The following is a 25674-nucleotide window of genomic DNA, read 5'->3' on the forward strand; positions in this document are numbered from 1 at the left end:
TTCTACCATAAAATATTTAAATACAGAAAAAAAATTAATAGTATACAGCTACAAATGCCGTGCCAGATCATCAGTTTTCATGCAAATTCATCAGCAAAAACCAATTTGAACTTTGTGCCGTGGACAGATAAAATTTCCACTGTCAAAGCGGCCATTAGAGGAGTTGCAATAAAATAAAGTATGTTTCCGGATTTTAAATCAACCAGACTTTAGTTCGAAGTATGTATATGTAGTTTGTAAAGTCTTGCTCATTTTGTTCTTATCTTTTCAATCCACCTTCAGCGAGATTAGTCCCTTTTTCTGCACCTTCTCAATTCAAGCCTTCGCACCGTTAACGAAGTTTCCTATCCTTGCTTTATATCACCAAACAAGAGCACTTAAGCTCTCGCAAAGTACATAGACAAGCAAACTAATTATAATTTTAATAAATACTTTTTTAAATATACTTCTTCGAGGCTACGATGAAGAGAGTACTCTGTCTATTGATCTGTTCCCCCATCCGTCCGTTAGATCCAGCATCAATGGATAAACGGATACCGTCCCGTCGTCGCGACTCTCTGGCCGATCCATCTGTTCGCTCACTGTGTGAGTCAATTCACCTTTAGCTTCACCCATTCTCTTTCATAATCTTTCGCGCAATTCTCCTATCTCGTCTCAGTCTCCGCTGTACTGTGTTTGCCTTCTTTTCGGCTGCTTGCTTCTTAGGCAGACAAACAACTACACAAACAGTGAACGAAAAAAGCCACTGCGCAGCCCGAATGGGCTTCTCCTCCGATGATGAAACCAAACCAAACCGATCCGACCCGTACACAGGTAAGAAGATCGGTACCTTTTTTCTTTCGTTTCGCACTGAGTCAGACTTGCACGCACGCTCACACACACTGGGAAGAATTTTGAGCAACGGCGCTCAAAGCTCTTTTTGTTGCGCGTTTCACTTACTCACCTGTGGTGGCTACTTCTTTTTGGCGGTGTTAGTGTAGTAGCAACAGGTCGCGCACCACGATCAAACCAGGTTGCTTCGATTCGATTCGTTCACCGTGCGCTCAGTCAGTTGCAGTTCGATAGCCGTCGCGTAAACTTTGCGTGTTCAGATTCTTTGCGCGTTTAAGTTTTTTTTTGGTTTCTTTGTTACCTTAATTTCGTTTTAGGTTTTTGTTTCTTCTCTCGATTAGTCTAGCTATATTTGTTTCGTGGCGTTGATCGCTGATGTGGTGGTGATTTAAAGCATTTCGGTGTGTTATATGTTATTGGTCCGAATTCCTTCGGTTCGCAGTGCTTAAAGCCCAGGTCGCGTTACTTGTGCTAGATTCGAGAAACTGATCAGCTGGACGGAGCAACCAAAGTTGCGGGCAAGAGCGAGAAAGGGACTGTCAGCTTCCTCTAACGCCAGTGTTAGTGTTTGTGTTGTGATGTGAGAGGGGACACGAGGAACAAAACTTTGGCTCATTTTCTGCCTTCGGCGAGGCCCGGCGGGTGCAAGTTTCTTCGAGGTCGAGTTAGGAGGCCATAACGGATCTGGATTCGGTTGCTGGTTGAAAACGAGCTGGCTGACTAAGGTGATGTGATTTTTAGTGTTAATTGCCTCTGTAACATGATAAAATAGGACCGATGCTTGCATTCTGTGATGTGTACCACGTTGGACGCGAGCAGGGGAATGTTCCGGAAGAGTGTAGCTGTCACCTTAAGAAAGACATAAGGGGTCTCGGGTTGCTGGCTAGCCGGAGCGAATTACGAACGTGATAATGACTCTTTGTCTGCTGACTGACATGCGGTGCAGTGCTGCAATTAGCGGAACTACCGGTCGGTAGCAGGTTAACGGTTTCATGGTTGTTCGACTGCACGTGACTTGACATTTCTGTTTGTCGCTGGACAAGGCTATTTTCACGTTTTTCATGGTTTGCGACACTAGCTTCAGCCGTGATGAGTAAGATGTCAAACTATCGTTGTTCATGGAGGGGATGACAAAATATGCAAGTTTGAAGCTTGTTTGAGTTGCTTCAGCGAAACTCGTCATGGGCTGTGGATTAGGACTAGGACTTATAATATTCAACACATCTCCCTAGGGAGAAAAATGGTTTAAAACCACGTTGTGCGTAAAGATCGCTAGACCTAATGGGGGTGGGCGTAGCATAGTGGGTAAATCGATTGCCTTGTACGCAGCGCACATGGGTTCGAGTCCCGACCCCACACATAGGGTTAGAAATTTTTCATAAGAGATTTTTCCAACCCGAAGAGGGAATAACCTCTATAATCGAAAAAAACGACCTAATTACATAAGTCCAGTGGTTTGCGTTTCGACTTTGTCTCTTCAGAAACGTGGCATTTGACTAATGCACTAGGCTATTTGGACTTGCTAAAAACGAGTTTCAATTTCAATATGTATGTTACCCGCAAATAGACTTTACAGGACATCATAAGATTGGAGTCGTTTGGTGTGTTCAAAAGTAGTGTTTGGACGAGCATCTGCCTGGTGTAGTAAAGTGCCATTGTTCTGAAGAGACGCAAACCCCAGGACTTACTTATAATATTGAATCTGGGATCATTAATAAATGAATGAATGGACAACTTTTATTGAAATGTCGAGAAATATGCGTTTTGACATCATCTCATCAGTATCATGGCAGACCGACTTGGCTGCCAGATAGACGTTACACAAGTAAAATACTGGTCCCGAGTGAACTTCTGCAAGCACAGAAAGTCTGATTACCACCATAGTACTTTTATTGATTTATTAACTCCCTAGAGACCCTTAATAAATTATGTAACGCTTTTAAGGGAGGGGAGGGGGGAGTAGTATATCAAAATGTGACATGTTGTGACATATGGGGGAGGGGGAGTATGCTAGGGGGCTACCTAACATGTTTTAGCGTAGAAAAAAACAAATATTATTTTGTGACTACAGTGAAGACCCGATTTTATTAGCACCCGATTTTATCTACCCCCAATTTTATCAGCTTTTAACCCGATTTTATCAGCTTCATATTAAAATTGATAGTTGGTAGTTTGATGGGCACCAACAGACGAACAAAGTTGAATTCGAGTAAATCCTTTCTTGAGCATATTTTTCTTATTTTAGAGATCCGAAAAATGAAAAAAAATTTTTTTAAATTTTGCGCTGTATGATCCCCTTAAGGAAAGTTTAAACTAAATAATCAGGAAAGGTTATGAAGTTATATCTAGGGGCTAAAGAAGAATGTTTTAAGAGCTTCGGTTTCTTAAAAAGAAAGAAAAATATATGTCCCGATTTTATCAATGTCCCTGTTAATTCAGCCTAAAATTCACCAAGGGGCTGATAAAAACGGGTCTTCAATGTAACGTAATTTATAAATGGTTCCCTAGTCAAATGTATTTGGTTTTGTCTGTGGAAATTTTCGGAAAAAGTTATGTCAAAATGTTGCCTTTTCAGAAGTAAGAGCTTCGATAACCATTGTATTTTCTTATTCCAGACATATTAAATTCTAGAAATTTACAAAAAAAGTTAATCAGAAAAAAGTGATTTCAGAAATGTGCATTAAAATTTACAAATAGACATATAGTCTCATCAGCAACTAAAATAAAAGCTTATTTTTATTAAAATGAAGATGATTTAGTATATAACCAAACTAATGTCTATTTTTTCATAAACAAACAAATTTTGATCACGTGTTTTCCAATTTGGAAACACTGTGTAACGGGTGCAGTCTGCTAAACAGAGCAAGGGAGAGTACCCAATAGACGCAATTGAGGATCGTTATGCCACGATAGTTATTACACTCAAGGGTGTGGCCCTTTCTGTCCAATAATCTGAGCAAACGAAAAGCCCATAATAGCCCTATGCTCATGGTTCATACTCAATCCCACTGCAAGGTGCTGTGATAGTGTTTGAAATGGGTTCAATCCTTGACAATACTATCACCATGGTCCGGAAGATCACATATAAAAACCATATTCTGATGTATTTATGGGCTTTCCGGACCTTTCGGAGGTTTAGATAGTCGCGAAATCTGGCGCGGATCATATTTATGGTATTTTTACGGGGTTTATGGTTGAACCCATGAGAATTTGCTCAGAAGGGCATATGAAACCATCCAACTAATGTGAAGGCTTCGATATTCCGCTCAAAAAGTTTACGGATCTTTCCTTGTAGGCAAAAGGAAACAGGTTTCCTCGAACACATTCTCACCACACGGACACCTGGAAAGAAGTTCCTCCAAACATTTTCTCTAACAGAGACCACATCTCCGAAATTTTACATGAGTTATTCAATGCAATGATATCGAACAAGATTCGTCATCGAAAATCATACATTTTCATACACTCACTGAGTACCGCGTCTGCATACCCGCTCGCAAAGTTGAGATCGATGGTGTGGTCAGCGATTGGAGTTTTTTCTTGCAGGGATCTTCGGAAGCACGGGGTTGGCTAGCTTGAAAGATCCCCTGCTCCTGTCAGCTAAGTGATCCGAATCTAGCGTTTGGGATTACAAACTACTTGTTCTAGAGCTTTTTCCTTTCGGACAAATAATCTGTCAATTGTGTCCCATCTTTTGAGATGGGTGGCAATAGAGTAGCCCTAATGATTTGTATGATCTGAAAATTATGAAATAAAATCAAGTGTTCAACGAAATTGTAGTACAAATTTGCTGAAAACTTCATATTTGTAACCTGATAGTTTTAATTTTACAGCTATTCGAATGTTGTGTGGCATCCCTGAAAAAATCATTTTTTCGTTGTATTTTTTCAAATAATTTTTGTCCATCAATGGTGTAATCTTAAAACTTTTATAGCTTGTCGAAACGAATATTAATACAACCTTTTCAAATGAATGGCTGACGTCCAAAAGAGGCTAACCCACATTTTGCATATTTTACAGGAAATAGAAAAAAATTTGCTTTTCGAAATTAGCAGTGTTTTTATTGTAAAAATACACATTTATATTAGTAGTTCATTGACTCATGTCTAGAAACAATAAGATTTTTTTTAATTATAGAGGTTTTAACCATAGGATCATTCGCCACTTTGTCGGGTTACAAAAATCTCTTCAGAAAAATCTCTAACCCGTGGGTGGGAATCGAACTCTGGTGAGCAAAAAATAAGATCGTTACATGTACTACTTTTAATTCACGAGCATTTTCGTAATTCAGGGGGGGGGGGATCCCGGGGGTACCTAGTGTCCAAAAGAGGGTAACCTATTATCGTTTTAGTGTTATAGTGTCTTTGGTAAAGTTATTGTATGCGCTTTATTTGATCATTTTATATTAGTTTGGAATTTAATCGCCAGGGGGAACTGTTATCAACCTCTTAATGGAACGAGATAGAAAGATGGTGTCTACGACAGAGTTGTATGTGAGGTAACTATGAGTATATCTTCTGAAGATACTAACTTTGTAGGTCCCACATGTTTTGAAATATGGCGTATTTTTTAAAACAATCTGTAAGATAATTTTTTAACTAAAACATGCTGTATCCCGAAACACAGGATCTACAAAGTTTGCATCTAATGTATTTGAAATGACAGGAACTACAACTTTCTCGAAGACACAACATTTCTATTTAGCTTTTTTATAAAGTTCTTAACTGCGCCGCCCTAGCGACTGAATTCCAAACTAATATGAAATGGTCAAATAAAGCACTAGATGCCATACAATAACTTTTCCGAAGACACCAAAACTCTATAACGAAATTAATAATAATTAATTCCACGTATTTTTAATTTTCCGAACACAATGTACAAGAAATATATAGTAGATAGAAAATAGCCATACATAGCCAATAAGTGAGCGGCAGTCACCCTCAGGAAAAATTGTTTGGGCCGAAACGTCAACGTACAATGCAATCCAACTAAAAGAGTATTATATCGAGTTCACCGATATGTAAGCTACAACATAACAAATCGATAGACTACTTTTTTTCAGCTTTGCGCAGTGGCGATATCGTAACCAATGAGGTACAACCGAGGTGCGATTATTGCTAGTTGAAAACTAATACCAAAACTACTTTTTCTTAAAACCTCGGAAAACAAACGTGAAAATTCTTATTTCTATAAGGCACAATATGCGGTTACCCTCTTTTGAACGGCAGTTGAAAATTCAAATTTTCTTAATGGCAATACATGTGTATTACGTAGAACCATTAAAAATGCATAAATGTCGATTTCGGAAAAAAATGTGTCCTCCTGACCAAGCAAAAATGATGTTACATGCCAAAACCAGTCATTAATAAAACAATACAGCAGTAGAAAAGAAAATTGCTTGTGTCCACGTGGTGGCGACTAACTGGCAGCAGGTCGGTGTCAGTTACTGATGAGTGGAAAAACAAACATCAAAAGCCAACTATTTCAAAGAAAATTGACCTTGCCTACGTGACACTACGCCCTGCCGAATCTGACCAAATCTTGTCCGACTTGATGGCATATACAGACACACGCAACAACAACCAAGTCAAAAAGAAACCAATGATGCTGACCCGAAATACCACTATTTTCAACCCCATCAGTGTCATCGAGTACCGAAAGACGCACCGAACTTGGATGTTGGCCCCCTATTCCCCCTCAACCAAGCACCGCGTTTCCCACGCTCTTTGACTTGTTCGTGCATGAATTTCTAATTTTTAACAATTTGCCACGCATGGTCTGACCACGTAAACACCTCCAGTTCCATAGCCTACCTAGACAAGCCTGTTGTCGTTGTTGTTGTTGACCGCTGACTTTCCTCGGCCTTCAAACGTAGAAAAAAACAAGACAAGCTAAAACAAAACAAAAACAGTGGTGGTGGTTGGAACCATCCCATACATTATGCCCCCTTTTGTTTTCGTGCATGGTTGACTTTTGAAGCAGAGTGGACCACGGCGATAGCTACTACAACGAGGAAGATTCCCACGCTACCCGCATATACATATTATGAGAAAGTGCATTCACAACTGTCCATCCAGGTCGACACCGGACTCTTAATGGGTCCTTCCCCACATTAAAATAATTACAAAAAACGCCTATAGGCGCCAGAAAATGTTCCTCCCATCTTTTTTGTTTCAGTTTTATCAGACGACTACCCCAAATGGCACAAAAATAATGTTATGAAATAACAATAGATTTTGTGTCACTAACGATAATCTGAATCGAGCGGTCGCAATGGCCAAGTTTCCCCTAAAGCACCGAAACCGATTCAGGGGTAAAATATCGTATAGATAATGAAAGAATATTTTAGCGCAAAAAACTTAAAATTATGAGGGAAATAAATTTACAATAATTTCTCGCACTTTTGAAGAATTGATCTTACATTGACTTCCGAAATTGATAAACCACCGAAGTGACAGTTGACCCAAATTGGGTGTCAAACAAAAGTACAACCCAGCAACAAAGGGTGACGATGCAGCGCATCCACCACATTTCATGATAGCTTCCCTCGTTCGTATGCAACGTGCCACGCAGGAAATCAAGGGGGGCCTGTTATCAGACGCAAAACACGGAACAGCTGGCTGGCTGCCTGCGAGCAAAGACTTCCAGGCGGAGAAGATAACACTTTCGTGACGGATCAGGCAGTTAGTCTCTACGCTGTTTAACCGGGACAGGGGATGTTCAATGTTCGGTTAGGGTGTCAAACACAACGGTGACAAAGATTTCGTTTTGGAAAGGAGGGAACGAAAATGAGATTTCAATGTAAATATTTGCTAGCGGGAGCGTAAACAACTCTAAGTTAGACGAGCTCGAGCTTGTGTGTAACGTTTGTTTACGATTTGCGCCCTACTACCTGAGTAGGCGGCGGTCGATCCAGTTTCTCGATTCGACGAATTTTGTTTTGGTCGAGTTTGTGCGAATCACAGTGTACCTGGGTTAAAATCATTAGTCTGATGTTAATTGTGGACTAAGTGGAGACATGCAAAATTTGCATAAGTTTACAACAACGAAGTTGACTTTTATGACTTTAAAATTATTGGAATTACCTGAACTGGTAAGTTTAAATTTCTTGGAATCGAATTTTTTAAGGGATTAGAAATGTGTAGTAGTTTCATCTAGACCCTTTGAAACACGGGTTTTATTCTTTATTCGACTTCAACTATGCATATAGATTGCGTTCATCCTGCTACACAACGTTAACTCTGTGGAGGTGTCACTCGGGTCGTATAGATTACAATGCACTACATGTATGTACACTAATGTCATGAATTTATCTTAATAACGGCTGAACCGATCTTAACGGAACTAGATTCAAACAAAAGGCCTAACGTGACCATTTGCCACTATTACTGTTGATTTTGGTTATGTTGTTTACTTTCTGAGATATTTTTTTTTTTTTTTCATAAAACGTTTATTTGACACGGCATTTGCAAAAGCTTTTTTACGCCGGGGTTTTTTTTTACATAACATGTTACAAAGGTTCTTAAGACTATCACGTTATAAAAAAAATCACTTTCTAATGCTAACACTGAGGATAATCATCATTTTGAATGTTTTTAATTATAATCTATTTTCTTGAATTTCATTGTAAACCTATTGATAGTTTTTCTGTAATCTTTGTTTTTTTTCTTTATTTATATCGTTTTATCTAACTTAACTAACTGCGAAGAAATCTAAATTGTTTGTGGGTAGCAAGGGAAAAAACTAGAAACATTGTGGGGATAATTATATTTGAATATTTATTGATTTCAGGAAATGATAAATATGGCTCATGTATGTAAGATCTCGTAAAGCGAGGATATCACGAACAGGTACATAGGGTGGTTTTCTTCTGGCTCGTAAGGAGTCTATTAATTGGGATCTGGCTTCACGATATTCAATGCAAGACCAAACAACATGTTCAATGTCTTCGTAACCCTCTCCGCAAGCACATTGATTATCTTCTGCGATCCCAATACGGCGGAGATGCGCATTCAACGTATAATGGTTGGACATGAGTCTAGACATCACACGAATGAAGTTTCGACTTACATCCAACCCTTTGAACCATGCCTTCGTTGATACTTTAGGGATAATTGAGTGCAACCACCGTCCCAGATCTCCATTGTCCCATGATGTTTGCCAACTAGTAAGCGTCCTCTGACGAGAAGCGCTATAAAATTCATTGAAGGCAATAGGTCTTTCATAGATGTCACCGTCCAGCGCCCCTATTTTGGCTAAATTATCCGCTCTCTCATTACCCGGTATGGAGCAATGAGCGGGAATCCACACTAAGGTAATTTGATAAGATTTATTTGTTAATTTGGTTAAGTATTCTCGTATCTTCTTCAAAAAGAACGGAGCGTGATTATCAAGCTTTAATGAGTGTAGTGCCTTAATTGTGCTGAGGCTATCTGTGAGGATGAAATAATGGCTCGGAAGTAAAGTATCAATGATTTCCAGACTATGGTGAACTGCTGCTAGTTCGGCTGTGTAAACAGAGGCAGGTTCTGCAAGCTTGAAAGAGATCGCGGTGTTATGGTTGAAAATACCGAAGCCAGTGCCCTCATTGATTCGTGACCCATCAGTGTAGAACATTTTATGGCAGTCAATGTGTTGGTATTTACTTATGAATATTTTAGGGATCTCCAGAGAGCGCTGGTGATCCGGGATTCCACGAATTTCCTCTTGCATGGACGTGTCGAAAAATAAAGTGGAATCGGGAGTATCTAATATATTAACACATGTCAGAACATAACTAGAAGGCGTTATTTCTTGTGACATGTGATTGAAGTACACTGTCATGAATCTGGTTTGGGATTGAAGCTCGACAAGTCTTTCGAAATTTTCAATTACAAGTGGATTCATAACCTCACATCGTATAAGTAAACGAGAGGAGAGATCCCAGAATCGATCTTTTAAGGGAAGAACTCCCGCTAGAACTTCAAGACTCATCGTATGTGTCGATTGCATGGAACCTAAGGCGATTCGTAAACAACGATACTGTATTCGTTCCAATTTAATAATGTGAGTGTTTGCAGCTGAACGGAAACAGAAGCACCCATATTCCATTACTGAAAGTATCGTTGTTTGATACAATCTTATCACGTCACTTGGATGAGCACCCCACCAAGATCCGGTTATTGTTCGGAGAAAATTTATCCTTTGTTGGCACTTCTTTATCAGATACCTAATGTGGCCTCCCCATGTACCTTTAGAATCGAACCAAATTCCGAGATATTTAAAGGTCATGACTTGGGCTATCATTCTACCAACCAACTGAAGCTGAAGCTGAGCTGGATCACGCTTCCTTGAAAAAACAACCAACTCTGTTTTCTCCGTAGAGAAATCGATGCCTAACTTCAAAGCCCAACTTGATAAATTATCCAAACTATCTTGCAGTGGTTGTTGTAAATTTATGGCTTTTGGTCCTGTGACAGAAACCACGCCATCATCTGCAAGTTGCCTTAGAGTGCATGGGCTGACAATACAATTATCAATGTCATTCACGTAAAAATTGTAGAGAAGGGGGCTTAAACAAGAACCTTGTGGGAGACCCATGTAACTTATTCTGAATGTTGCCAAATCGCCATATGAAAAATGCATGTGCTTTTCTGACAATAAGTTGTATAAATAATTATTTAATATTGGTGAAAGACCACATTGATGTAGTTTTTCTGAGAGAACATCAATGGAAACAGAGTCGAAAGCTCCTTTTATGTCTAAGAACACAGACGCCATTTGTTCTTTTTTTGCGTAAGCTAGTTGGATTTCTGACGAAAGTAGCGCCAGACAATCATTCGTTCCCTTTCCCCTCCGAAAACCAAACTGGGTATCTGATAGCAAGCCGTTCGCCTCAACCCAATTGTCGAGACGTCGTAGGATAATTTTTTCCAACAATTTCCTGATGCAGGATAGCATTGCAATCGGTCGATACGAGTTATGGTCAGAGGCTGGTTTTCCCGGTTTTGGAATGGCGATAACTCTCACTTGTCTCCAGTCGTGCGGGACTATGTTCTGCTCAAGAAGCTTATTGAATAAATTCAACAAGCGTCTTTTTGCTAGGTCAGGCAGATTTTTCACCAAGTTGAATTTAATTCTGTCTGGACCCGGAGCATTATTGTTGCATGAGAGGAGTGCAATTGAAAATTCCATCATTGTCAAAGGCGAATCTATGGAATCGTTACTTGTGGGAGCATCGCGAATGATTTTCTGCGCAGGAGCAGAATCTGGACAAACTTTCTTGGCAAAATTAAATATCCAGCGATTCGAAAAATCTTCGCTTTCATTAGTTACGTTTCGATTCCTCATTCTTCTGGCTGTGTTCCAAAGAGTACTCATTGATGTTTCTCTTGACAAGCCATCTACGAAACGTCTCCAATAACTAGACTTTTTGGCACGACGGAGACTGTCAAATTTGTTTTGTAAAATCGAATAATTTTCAAAGTTTGCACGTGTACACCCTTTCCGTTTCATAATTTCTTTGTAAGCAACTTGTTTAGCTTCATATGCATCCGAGCACTCTTTGTCCCACCAGGGATTAGGAGGCCGGCAGTTCATTATCATGCCAGGATTGCATTTCGTTTGGGTTTGTTCTGCTGCTTCAATAATCAAACCCGCTAGAAATTCATATTCTTCGGTAGGTGGTAGCACTTCCGTCGAAACAAGAGAAGTGGAAATTAAAGATTGGTATTTTTTCCAATCAATATTTCGTGTCAAGTCATAAGGTACATTGATTGAATTCGTGAGGCCTAATTCACTGTTAATTGAAATAACGACTGGCAAATGATCGCTACCGTGAGGATCAGGTACAACCTTCCACGTGCAATCTAACCGAAGTGATGTCGAGCATAGAGATAGATCTAATGCACTTGGTCGTGCGGGTGGTCTGGGAATGCGTGTTGCTTCGCCTGTATTTAAAACTGTCATATTGAGCTCGTCACAAACATTGTATATCAAAGAGGATCGATTATCATTGAAGAGGGAACCCCACAATACTCCGTGCGAGTTGAAGTCTCCCAGTATCAGCCGCGGAGCAGCCATGGATTCCACTACCTCAAAAATCTGACGTTGTCCAATTTGAGCTTTGGGAGGTATATATATAGAAGCGATAGACATGTCTTTGCCTTTAATATTCGTTTGGACAGCTACAGCCTCAATGCCCGCAAACAAGGGGATGTTAGTTCTATAGAAAGGATAGCACTTTTTAATTCCTAGAAGCACTCCTCCATATGGGGTGTCTCGGTCTAGGCGAATAATGTTGAAATCATTCAAGTTGAAATTAATGTTTGAGGTAAGCCATGTTTCACATAAAGCAAAAGCATCGCATTTCAAATTATGCAGCAAAATTTTTAAGGAGTCAATTTTAGGTATGATACTTCTGCAATTCCACTGTAAAACAGTGATGGAATCTTTCATTGGAGGAGGTGAATTACCCATTGAAAGATATAATCGCTGCAAGGATGGGCCATTGAGCAATCAGCTGCTCTAAAAATGTTCTAATTGTTGGGAGGAACGCTGAAAGTATACTTTTTAGTGGTTCAGAAATATTGAATGCTTTGAAAATCCAATCAACAATTTCAGAAAATTTCAATAAACCTATCCCCGGTTGAGGCTCGGAGGAAGTTGAAGTTTTATTATTTCCAGTAATGGTGTTCTGTTTGGATTGTACATTACCAAAACCGGGAGGGACTGGCTTCGGTATTGCATCGGAATTCTTTAGCTTTGGCCGCAATTTATTTGTTGGGGGAGAAATTTTAAGGCCCTTGCTTGGCAGTTTGGGAAAAGAGGATTGTTTTCTTTTCCTGGATCCTCTAGGTAAAACAAATGATGTACCTTCGGACGCTTCGTCAGAGTCAGACTCTTTCGGCAATAGAATAGCGTATCTGTTTTCTGGGACCGTGGGTTCAGGAGTAGCATTTTTCAGTATTTCTGCATAAGAGCGCTTAGATCTCTCCTTCAAGGATCGTTTAATTTTCTCCTCCCGCATTTTATATATGGGACATGCAAGGAGCTCGTGTGAAGTTTCTCCGCAATGTAAACATTTTTCTAAATTTTTATTGCATGTATCCTCTTGATGAGGCCCCCCACATTTGCCACACCGTACCTTATTGGAACAGTAAGTGGCTGTGTGGCCAAGCTGTTTACAATTGAGGCAATTCATCACACGAGGGATGAAAAGGCGAACGGGGAGACGAATTTTATTAATGAGAACATGGCTAGGCAAAGCAGACCCAGCGAAAGTTACACGAAATGAATAGGATGGTCGGTAAACTTTTTTCTCTTCTTCAATTGATACTGAGTACAATTGCTTAACATCGAGTATTTTTACTTTATTAAGCAGGGTGTTCTTGAAACAACCAACACCATGCTTAAGTATATCCTCGGCAGTGAGGCTGGGTTCGGAGATGACTCCATCGCATTCTATATCGCGCGAAAGTATATAAACTTTATATTCACGCGTGAAGAGTTCGCATGCTACTATCTCGTTAGCTTGTCTAATGTTATCAATGCTAACTCGAAGTTTATCTTTATTTACTTTCACGATCTCTGTTACAGCAGAAAATCGTGAAGTCAGATCCCGTGCAATTTGCCCAAGGTTTAATGGCTTTCCTTTCCGCCTGAAGAAAACCTGCCAAGGTCCAGAAGACCCTTGGGGGTATAATTTTATTCTAAGGGGAGTTGAGGGAGGGGGATCAGAAGAGTTTTGCTCTTGTGAAATGGAGGATTCCATCTCACTATCCTCCATCTCGCCTACCATACACAGTAAGTAAATTAAATACTAACACTAGCAAAATTATATTAAAATCTACCTGTCCTTCGAAGAGTTGCAGATTCTCGCTGTCTCCCTCTGTCACGCTCGGGTTGAACACAGCGCAACCACCACTACCAAGATGGAGCCGCTGTTTACCTGTGGGTCCAGGGGTATTTCCTTACTATGCAGCGTGGCTAGGTACACAAATACACAAAAGCCCGTTTCTGCACTAGCACAGATGAATAAGTGATGATGAAACGAGACGCTTCACCAACAAGAAGCTCTGTCTCACTTAGCGCCGACTGTATGCAGCGTAACCACTACCACCACCAAGGTGGGGCCGCCGCTTACCTGTGGGTCCAGAGGTATTCCCCTACTACGCAGCGTGGCTAGGTACACAAATACTCAAAATCCCGTATCTGCACTAATACGGATGAATGAATGATGATGAAGCGAGCCGCTTCACCAACCAGATGCAGCTCTGTCTCACTCCGTCGCAAGCGCCGGTTGTATGCAGCGCAACCACTACTACCACCAAGGTGGGGCGCCGCTTACCTGAGACTTCGTTGCCTTCGCACCAACACTCGCTTATCGCGTGGTACCACCACCAAACGACCGCTCTCGCAACAAACAATCCTGCCTGTCTCCGCACCAACACGGCATCAAATACTGACACGGTACACAAACTTTTAGCCTATTCACGGCTTGCACAGCCTTGGTTGCTACAACCAATCAGCAAACACAACCTTTTAAGGCGAAGGCTAAAACTGTTATGACTTTCTGAGATATGGATGATTTTATCAAAACACGACATTTTTCAAGCATGTTATTTTCGAAAAAAACACATGAATCACGCTACGTGTAGAAAATATGCTTAAAATATCTTTCCAACAAGCTATAGTTTGTTAAAATCCATCCCCCACTATCCTTTTCTAAGTTGTAACATAAGATCTACTAATCTAAAATATGTGATAGTGTCCAAGGTATAGCAGGACAAAACTATTTTTTGTCTGCTGTTTCCCTGTAAATGGGTTTTGCATTTTAGTTTAGAGAAGAGGTACTCGCGGTAACGAATCTACTCCTACTTGGCGAAGAAAATATTAGTAGTCCTAAGAAAATTTGCAAAATATTTGTATTAGGGACCATTCATAAATTACGTAACGCGAAAATTGTCGAATTTCTCTATACCTCCCTTCCTTATTACGTAGCAAATTCCGGGAAATTTTTTTTTCTTCAGTAAAAACATGTTACGTAACTATGCTATATTTCACCCTAAGGAGGAAAAGTGTGTTTTAGTTTTAAGGGATTTGCGTCAAGCCGGCGCTAATCTATTCCGACAAAAAGTTAGTGTCGATTTCTGATGAGGCGAAACCGAAACGCAACTGTGTAAGATGTTACGTAACGTTAATCTAGCTAACTCCCCCTCCCCCATATGTCACAACAGGTCACAATTTGTCGTACCCCTTCCCCCCCCCCCCCCCCTAAAAGCGCTACGAATTTATGAATGGTCCCTTCTGCGAAAACTATAGCTAATTTATGTTCAAACCCTGCCTTCCCCTGAAGATGAAGGGGTATCTCTTAGAAACGTTGCACTATGGGGAGACATGTGACCAAAAATCTAAAACTACATCAGCTCCAATTCAGTTCAATTATGCACTGCTCGTTTATTTATACTATCATTAAGGAAATCCTTGGGTATCTTAGAAAATGTTTTGACTCAACTGGGTAATACTGATGTTTGAAGATAAAAAATTTTAAAAGAGATATTCCACGTACTTGCAATGGCCAATTTTCAAGAATTTGAATACTTACTCTGGTAGGTTGAACCTGGGACGGGACGTGCAAAGTGAAAAAAAGTAAATGTCACCGCGAACCGGCAATGGCCTGTCATTGCGAAACGGACCTTACTTGACGAATTTCATTTTCTTGAAGTGGACAGTGTCTGGGTAGTTTCGTAATATCCTGGCTATATACAAGGTGTTTTTAGAAAATATATTTCACATGTTGCTTAGATGCATGTACAATGTACATTGTACATGCATAGAAACAAATATGCCAAATGCAACGACGGTATGTGCAATTTTATTATTCTGCTCAACAACTATGGTTAATGTTGTTTTTCACAGCTCTGATAAACGATAACAAAAATCACGTCATGTTTGAGCTCTATTATTTTCAGCACAAATCTGTACCTCATCGGCAGAAATCTATGCCGTATCGGCACAGCACTATCATCGACATTTCCTTATTTTGCAAGCATTTTTTCCTGCTAAATAACATCAATATCGGGAGGGAAAAAGAAGACCGTCTTCGCATGTCCCGTCCCAGGGTTGAACCATTTCTTTTTCATGGTATTGGTTAGTATAGGAGTCATTAAAACATATCGCTGGAACGAGAGTTCCGAACGAAACAATTCGCAGGCTATAGGGAGAGCTGGGAACAGACTTTTCATTTCTTGTTGTTTAATTTGTTCATTTCGTTCATTTTATTCATGGTATTAATTTTATTCATTCTAATATTTTTTCATTTTCTTTGGTCCTGTCATTCATTCATTTTTATTCATTTTACTCATTTTATTTATATTATTCATTTTATAATTTGTATCCAGCTCATATATTTTCCTCAGTTTCTTCATTTTATTAATTCTGTTCAGTCATTCGTTTTATTCAAATAATGCATTTTTTTTAATTTGAAACAATTAAATTTATTTTATTAATTTATTTTTAAATATTTTCTAATTTTACAATTTAAATTTTCTCTAATTTTACATCGATTGAGCTAAACTAATTTGATTTATTCATTTCATTAATTTGATTTATATTAATAATCACTCATTTTATATATTTGATAACTTTTCTTCAATCTTTTGCAGCAAAATTTTTTAATTTCATTTCTTTAAATGATTGTCTATAATTCGTTCGGTTTATTCCGGTTTTCATTTGCGCAGAACTCGAAACTGTATTCATCTCACTTCTAGTTTTATTATTTTTTTATTTTTTCATTTTATCAATTTTATTCAATTTATCCATTTTAACTATTTTATCAATTTCATCCATTTTATCCATGTTATTGATTCTATCCCATTGATCCATCTTATAATTTTTATTCACTTTATCCAATTTATATATTTTATCTATTTTATACATTTTATTCCTTTTTCCTTGTAATCAATTTATTCATGTTATCCATTTTATTCATTTTATCCCTTCTATCCATTTTATTCACTTTATTCACTCGATTCTTTTAACCATTTTATCCATCTTAGCCGCTTAATCCATTTTATTCATTTTATTAGTTTTTTTCCAGTTCATACATTCCATTCAGTTTCTTCGTTTTATTAATTTTATTGATTTTATTCAGTCATTTATTTTATTCATTTGATCAAATTTGTTAGTTTGAATGAATGTAATTTATTCTATTATGCTATTGTTTTTATATTGTCTATTTTTTCATTTAATGAGCTGAACTAGTTTAATTTATTTATTATTTGGTGATTTTTCATCATTTTTTTGCTTCATTAATATTTAAATTTCATTTGCTTTATTAATTTTCCATAATTTATTCAGTTTATTGGAGAAAAACGTGCTGGACTCGAAATTCGCATGAGTTCTGCAAACTAATATATGATCAAACAGTGATATTTGCAAGAAATCTCAATGTTAGGTGGATTAAGTCGGTTTTTTCACTTTTGGTTTAGGCAAAATAATACCTTGCATTTGACCACTAGCAGTTATGAATATTATCCATATAAATGACGATATTGTAGTTAACTTAATTGGATTCCATTGGAACAGTGCTGCCAGGAACAGTTTTAGTTAACGGTGAAAAATGAAATTTGGATGTATCTTCGTTGTCTGATGAAACCAATAAATTTAGACGGTATTCGAATACTTAGATAGCGTTAAAATAATTAAAATTATTTTCCTATTATCCTTCTTTTTATCATGAGCTGTTTATTAAAATTATACGGCTTTTTGACAAAATATATCTTGTCGAAATTTGGAAACCCATTTCTTAGTACAGTTCATATTCAGCGAGTGGCGAATAGTTGGATAAACCATATCATCCTTGGAAAGAGTTACGATATAAGATCCTTTATGAGATGGTTGCCTTCGCTAGAGTGAAGCAAAAGATGTAGATTCAAGCCATTAGCGTAGATACATCCAACGCGACATAGAAATTCTGCAATCTTGAAGAACAGCATCAACAGTACTGTACCCACATTACTTCCTTGCGTGACTCGAGATTTATTGCTAAACTGAAAAGTGACACGAACTCGCCCACTACACAAATGTCAGCCAGTGAGTACACTTTTCTTGAAAATCATTCGAAAGTTCATCACTGCTAGCCTCAAGAGAGCGCTGAAATCTTCATCTGATTCATAAACTTAGTGAGGATAAGTAATAAAATAAATCAGGATAAGTAGCCAGGGTCCCTTGCAGCATAGTTTGTCTCTATAACAGAACGTACCAAGAAACAGTAGAGCGCACGAAAAGTACCACAATCGTTGAAATATCTTCCAATCCGAAATATTATTCCAACTTGTCTGTCAAGCGGTTGGCCGTTGGTGTAGTTGTAGACTATGGGCTGTTTCCTACGATGAAAGCGAAGTATATTGCATTTCAGTAATTTTACTACGGTCATTGACTAATAATGAGAATATCAAACGACCCAGAGTACTGCCCTGTGATATTAAAGGTTTGTTGCTGAACCAGCCAGAGATAGATAAACCCAGTTAGATCAAATGTGGTTTTGTGATCGGTATACATTGTGTTTATTTGGAGGCCTTGGTACAATGTACGCAAAGTACTGCGATGCAGAAATATGGTTCTTGACCCGTAACATGCTTCGATCATGGCAATGCACTCATTTTTAGAACGTGTGCACAATAATGTTACGTCACGGTAATTTCTACGTTGCGCTTATCACCTTATTTAAATACAGGAAACATGAATTAACATTTCCATCTGTTACGGAATACTCTACTTAGCAGAGACAGATTAAACTAGATGTTTGTTGAATTTACAAAGTGCACCCTCATACCGAAGACAAAGACGTAGTCTTACGTCAAAAGGAACCACGAAAGAAAACTTGGAACCAAATAAATGGATTTCAGCTGAATTAATAATAAGCGAAAGCTCTTTTACTGAATCCCTTGTCAAACGTGGGTATGCTGAATAAACGAAAAACTTTATAGCGTATGTCGATGAGGCCCGAAAAGTCACGTTCTAGATCATTGCTAATAAGTCTGATTAGGCATGTCATGCTAGAGAAAGGGGGAAGCGCACACTATCGCAAGAATAGTCCTGATTCCTGTCTAATTTGGTAATGCTTATCAGTAGTCTAGCAACCGGCGGCAATGCCCGAAACAGGTGGCGACAGCTGCCTCTGTACACACCGCGGAACACCAATTGTACAGTCGCTTAACTAATATTCTTTTTTTTCTGGTTCCATTTTCAGATAATGCGAAACAGTAGTTCGCAAACCATCGCCGCCAAACCGTGTGTCATATAAATCAGAATCTAGCGACGACGACGACGACGGTTGTGTAAAAAGTTGCACCTCAAAAAACCCGATGAGATAAGAAATAGAGCCGCGCGCGTGTGTGGTGAATGGGTGTTTGTGTATGTGTTATCTTCCGATAACAGCTCATGTTTGAAGAAAGAGTCGGAAGAGCAATAAGTGATCGAAAAATCGAGGTGCAACGAGATTGTTATCAGCTGATGTAATTTCAGCTGCACCAATAAATAATAATCACCTGAAGCGCACCCAGATAGGTTCGGTTTGAGTGTTGATATAGCCGGTGCTGACGGTAAGCACGCAGTGACGTTGTGAAAGTGTGAAAACCACAAGTGATGGTGCTGTTGTAGCAGCGTGTTGTTTTGTTGTTGTTGTTGTGTAAAGGGAATTGAGGGTGGAAAGAAAATCAACTATCGCGGTTTTCAGTTTATAGCAGCAACTGGTTGGAAGGAAGGAAAGTGCCGATAAATTGTAAAATAAATAACGGTGCTATTGACGGCAGTATAGTGTGGTAGCGACTGTGCGGTGTCCATTGTTCGTGTGCAGAGAACCGTTCGACAGTAGGAATTATTGTACGTAAAATTGTGCTGCGAAGCGCAGCATGAATACCGAAACCATCGATAGAATTGGTTTTTTGCTAGCGGTAGTGTGTGGCTAATTCAAAGAGAGAGAAAAAAAATCAATTCAATTAACCAACAGTTTGTGAACTATTGGAGCGTGCGGTCGGTGTGTTTTTTACTTTTTCATTCATGTTGGGATCGTTCCCCTAGATGCCGCCACAGATTTTACCCTCAAAGATGCAATCTCGCGAGCATCCATTCAATCGTTCGACGCGACCCTTGCTGGAACGTCGCGCTAACATGGCGCAACCGCAAGTACTCAGCAGTAAACAAATCAACGCAAAATCTCCGCCGACACGCGGTTACAACGACTTTAACCTGATCACTCGGCAGTATGAGAATCTGAACTCGAACAAGGGCTACCCGTACGGTAGTCCTCCCTCGCCAACACACCTCAACAACATCGACTTTCAGTTTTCGGACGTAAACGAACCACCCTACCGACCGGTAGCACCGGCTGTAACAAGATATCTTCCGGCCAGCACCAATCGTAACAACAGTGACCACGAAGACGACGACGATGACGAGGATGACTACGACGAACTGGTCTACCATCATAACCAGTTGAATGTCCAACAAGCCCCTGCCGTTCCGAGACGGCGACTGATTGATGCAAGTTCGCCTCCGGTTCCACCGCAGCGGATTATCCCGGTGCAAACTCCACCGCCACCACCCCGGGGGGATACTCCCGAGCACGAGGGACCGTTCGTGTTTGGCGTTCATCATCCGAATGCTTTTACGCCGGCATACGGCAAAGGCAAGGATGCCGTCCTCGGCGGCAATAGCAATAATAGCAACATCAGCAGCAATGGCAGCCCTAACTCATCCATCCAGGTAGGCCCATTAATCTTTCAGTCATTTAGTTGGAAAATGGTTTTGGTGCATGCGTTCGGTTCGGGGTCACAGGTAGATGGATGTTCTCGTGGGCAGGTATCTCACCACTCTCACATCATACGACGATGGCTTGCTAGGGGATGCAGCGTGCAATCAATTACCGGAGATGATTTAGTTGTTTTTCTTCGGCTCTACCGACTACTTTGTTTGCCGGTGTGCTTTTCGGTGCAGAGTAACCTTCTTCCCGAAGGGATTTTCGGGGGAGAGAGAGAGGATAATTTATCGATTTGGATCGGGGTTGAAAGCGAAAAAGTAGGCCATAAACTGGGAACCGGAGAACATATGTTTTCTCACAGAGCAGAGCTTGCTGGGATTTTTACTGCCACCGTCACCTTTTATTATGGAGGACCTCCTGGCATCCTGGCGGGGCTTTGTTGGGTATCTTCGCCTAGAGGGAGTCGTAAAATGTATCTAGCTGAATATACATTTTTTTACTGCTTTTGGGTTAGGCGGATCCGAAAATATCGACTTTGAATGTGTAAGTATCGTCGGTCGTTTGTTTAAGGGCATTTTGAAGATTTTACAATAAATTAAATGTCTTCTCCTCAAATTATTCCCAAGCACAATCAGCAAAGCACGGCAATAACAAGCTATACCTATATCAAAGTCTACCATGACAGCAGCTTCCAAAGTGCGATAATGATAACAATGACAATAATGATAGGTTTTATTGTTGTACGAATCGTGGGAACAGTGGGGTCTCGCATCGATGCGACGCAGCAGGCCTTGCCCACGCAGAACCGAACCTCACCCACCCCATTCGGTAGTGTTTTGTGGAAAGTCTCGCACCGTAGTAGATACAGAATAACTAGATTGTGATTTTTCACGGATCGCTCGTTACTCTGACCAGAGTTAAAAATATTCAAATTCATTGAATGAAAATTGATCATATTCAGCCGTATTCATTTTCAATATTCAATGACGCAGCTGAAAACGTCAAACGAACAAACCGCCCATTCATCTATGCAGATTTTCATTCGTCTCCGATTATTACACGAAGCGGCCGTGCAGCAACGAATCAAACGCATCAAAGTAGGCCCTGACACAATGTAAGCGATGGAGATTGTTGTTTCATATGCTTTATCGGCATTTGAAAACATTGTCCTATATAATTAGTGAAATGAATATATTGTACGATATTCAACTGAATGAATAACATGGATATTTTAATGAATATTTTTGCCTTTCTCATATAGAAAGGTTATGCAATCACTCTGAAAAACGTCAACCTAATCCCGGCCCGGAGGGCCGAGTGTCATATCCCATTCGACTCAGTTCGTCGAGATCGGAAAAAGTCTGTATGTGTGTGTATGTGTGTATGTATGTGTGTGCATGTGTGTGTGTATGTGTGTGTGTATGTATGTGCGTATGTGTCAAATAATGTCACTCATTTTTCTCAGAGATGGCTGGACCGATTTGCCCAAACTTAGTCTCAAATGAAAGGTGCAACCTTCCCATCGGCTGCTATTGAATTTTTGATCGATCGGAATTTTGGTTCCGGAATTACGGGTTTCAGAGTGCGGCCACACAGAAATTTCACATAAAACCTATAGAAAAAATTAAAAATAGAATTTTTATTTTTGATGCTAAATGTATTCAAGGTGCATAAAACGTCGAGATTTGATGCAAACACGAAAAAAATTTGACGACAATTCACTTTTTTGGATTTTGCACATTTTTGCCTTTCTCATATAGAAAGGTTATGCAATCACTCTGAAAAACGTCAACCTAATCCCGACCAAATTTTTTTTTCGACTCGCATAAGGTTTCTGGATTTTAACAGGGGCGTAGTTGATGGTTTACGGAGAGGGGTTACACCCCCCCCCCCCTCTACTGTTCACTCCCCTCCTTTATAAATCTCCTTAAATCACCCCTCAGACCACCACCCCATACCCCTCCCTTTCAACCCCATCATCTTTAAACCACCACTATATTACAAAGCATACCAATTTAAGATGGGGAGTAGTTCGTTCATGGGACTTTCGCCCTCCTCACATACACATCCCCGCATGACAAAATGAGTTAGCAAGCAGATAACATTGATCTAATGCTGATTAGGCTAATGGAGTATGATATTTTTTTGTTTCACCGTCGACACGTAGCTCATCAAGTTCGTGGCTGGCATGCCATTGTGTATAAGTGCAAAGTGTACTAAGAATGTAATGGACATTTCCACAATTATGTTGAACATAAAAAGCCTCCGTGCCATAGTTTAGAGAAATGAGAAAGGCAAAATTGCACCGCTAGGTGGATTAAAACAGGTTTTTCTATTCATCGCGAGTCGCATCAGGGTCATTTTCAGCCGTCAAAAAAGAACTTCGATTATTTTTAACTCTGACTCTGACAATTCGAGCAGCGGACAATCCAAGTCTAGACTTTTTACGTCTACTCTCGAAACAGATACAGGCTAACTATGCGTGGTTTTTTTTTCTTGTGCTCACCGTTTCAGTGGGCAACCTAACATCGAACAACCAAGGACAAAGAACGAAACACAAATCAAATTTAAATAAACCGCATTATACTGATGATGGTCTTGATGTTTGACGTAACGCCACCCGATCCCAAAAAATGAAGCCACCGCGGAAGCGGCCGGAGTGGCATGGGGAGACCGTAAAGTTTTACATTCAAATCGCATTGTTGGCCTTCTCCACATCAGTGTTCCCTTCTTCGGCACCGGATCAGGATGCCCCGACCCGTTTCGAATACGAAGAGAACATAATTTGTTATGTAAATTAAAAATTAGAAAGAATGTCAAACGAGCAAGTAGCAGGCGGCGCAGGCTTCATACAAAAAAGTAGCGAAGGAAAATTAACTCAAATTGTGCCATTTATTGTATGTGTATGCTGCTCGTACACAAATGACACATTGATGAGTGTCTGCCTTAGTAGGCTGTGAACGAGTGACGAACGGTGGGCCTGTCTTGAAATGGCATTGCCTAGGAAGCGTATCAAATCGACATGTTCGAGCACAAGACAACTTATACCTAACCTACCTAACGTGCTCGGTTGGTGGTTTTGTGCAAACACGGGCGAGTTTGTTTTGTTCCGCGGGCAGGGTAGCCAATATGGTTTTTACTACTCTCAGATAGAGTTACTATATTAAGAGTTAGGCGGAAAACTGGCATCCCATGTAAATGTTCAAGCTCTAGCTTAATAATTTCATTGTCGTCGTAAGTAAGAACTTTACATGCATGAATAGAAAAAAACAATTCGAAGATCGGATGATATGATTTCATACTTGTGCGAATATCTGTTCTTGTTACAGAAAAAAATTGGTTTCTTTTCGTTTCTCTACACGTGATAACACAAGATAAGACGTCATGCTCGATTGGCTCCGGTATTTGACATGTTCGATTGGCTCCGCTCAGTGTCTCCGCCTAACTATTAATATAGTAACTATACTCTCAGACATAGAGCTTAGCAAAACTCATAAAAAGAGAACAGCGCAGGGTTGATCGGGGATTGTTCGAAGGTACAAAAACCAGAGCCAATCGTAAAACCTGGTAACATTGAACTTTTTCCCAAATTTTACTAATTTTTCACGTTTATACCTCAATTTGTTGTCAATTAGCGTCACCCTGGAACCTATGGAGCAAATTAGTGCCGAACGAATTTTATGAAGCAACAGCAACGACTCCGATGACGCACTAACAGCCGCTATAATAGTAGGCCGGTGGTATTTTCTTGTGTAGAGTGATCCACGCCGGTTGCGGTTGCGTTGACAACCAGGGTGGCCAGACCTACCGATTTTGGTCTTCCCTACCGATTCACAGACGACCAAGGAAAAACTACCGATATTTCGTTAGTCCTACCGAAAACTACCGATTTTTATGGATTTTGGACACATCCTACTCAACATTCATTTTTTGTTGGATTTGGTCAGAGATCTGTGTTGTCAGTATTTTATGTCAATACTACGTTTTTGGAACAACAACCCGGCCTACCGATAAACTTTTAGTGACACTACCGATATAAAGGAATTCTATCTGGCCACCCTGTTGACAACGGCCAGCTTCTCTCTCGCTATAGTCATGCATGCGAGGTAATGAATAGGTTTGTTTCAGTACCAGGAGAAACTGGAAGTACTCCGGAGCAAACGGAGAAAAACGTTCCTGTATTATCTTCTTCCCTTTTTCTTCTTTTGGTAGCAAACCGGAGTAAAAAGGAGCAAGAATTTTTTGCTCCGGAGCAACAGGGAGTAACTTCCGTGTACTGGAACAAACCTAATGGCAACGATGTTTCAATGTGGCTTTGACAGCTAATTAGAAGCTCTGGGGCAGTGAGTGAGTTGCGCGAAAAAAAAATCTATCGATTGAGGTGTGATGAACGGTGTTGCAACCGCAACCAGGTAAGCCGTTTCAGACGTGTTATATTCCAACAATGGCCATGTAAATTTATTAAATTTAGATATGAATGATCTAGTTTCAAGTATAGATGCAAATCTCACATAAAAGTTACCCAATACGGATTCATTTCAATCTAGCGAAAATATTGCCGCTTTGCTGAGAATCTCAAACAGAAACGCGTTTCTTTTCTTTTTTTAAAATGCCTACTTGAATGATCTGCTTATTTATGATAGAGCAGCGTGTCTGTGTGTGGGACTTGACCTCTTGAAAGCGAAACAAAACGACGCGGTTGAAAAAAAAACGCCTACGGCGATGATGGTTAGGAGGACCGGGGGCGGTGTGAGAAAAATCCACATTCGCTATCTGTTTTGATTCATAGAATGCCGCCAGAGTTGCTCAATTTACGCTGCCTAGAGCCAAGAGCGCACCCGATAACTCTTGAGCAATTTCGGATTGCTGTGTCGGTTTTGAGTGGTAATCGACAATGGTAAGTTTTTTTCCTCAACCGTGTAGTTTATCCAGCGATTGTTGAGGGCATTTATGTAAGATTACCGTCGGTTACGGGGTGAACATCAGATGCTTCAGATTTAAATGGATCCATACAAATTTGGTAAAAAAATGTTTTCAATTTTTTTGGAAATTCTCATTCGATTTAGATTATTTTGTATATAACTGGAGCAATTTATAGCGAA

General features: G+C 39.8%; 1 protein-coding gene and 1 pseudogene across 1 annotated transcript in view; both read left to right on the plus strand.

The window, feature by feature from the left end:
- Window positions 1-1062: 1062 nt before the first annotated feature.
- Window positions 1063-25674, plus strand: part of LOC131676754 (uncharacterized) — a 98601-nt gene continuing 73989 nt past the window's right edge. The window contains exons 1-2 of the mRNA XM_058956045.1: window positions 1063-1556; window positions 19064-20577. Coding sequence (XP_058812028.1) covers window positions 19894-20577 — 684 coding nt within the window. The 5' untranslated portion in view covers window positions 1063-1556; window positions 19064-19893. The remainder of the gene's footprint in view (window positions 1557-19063; window positions 20578-25674) is intronic.
- Window positions 5892-6024, plus strand: LOC131678107 (U4 spliceosomal RNA; annotated as a pseudogene).

This window comes from Topomyia yanbarensis, chromosome 1 (assembly GCF_030247195.1).
Source record: "Topomyia yanbarensis strain Yona2022 chromosome 1, ASM3024719v1, whole genome shotgun sequence".
Lineage (NCBI taxonomy): Eukaryota > Metazoa > Arthropoda > Insecta > Diptera > Culicidae > Topomyia > Topomyia yanbarensis.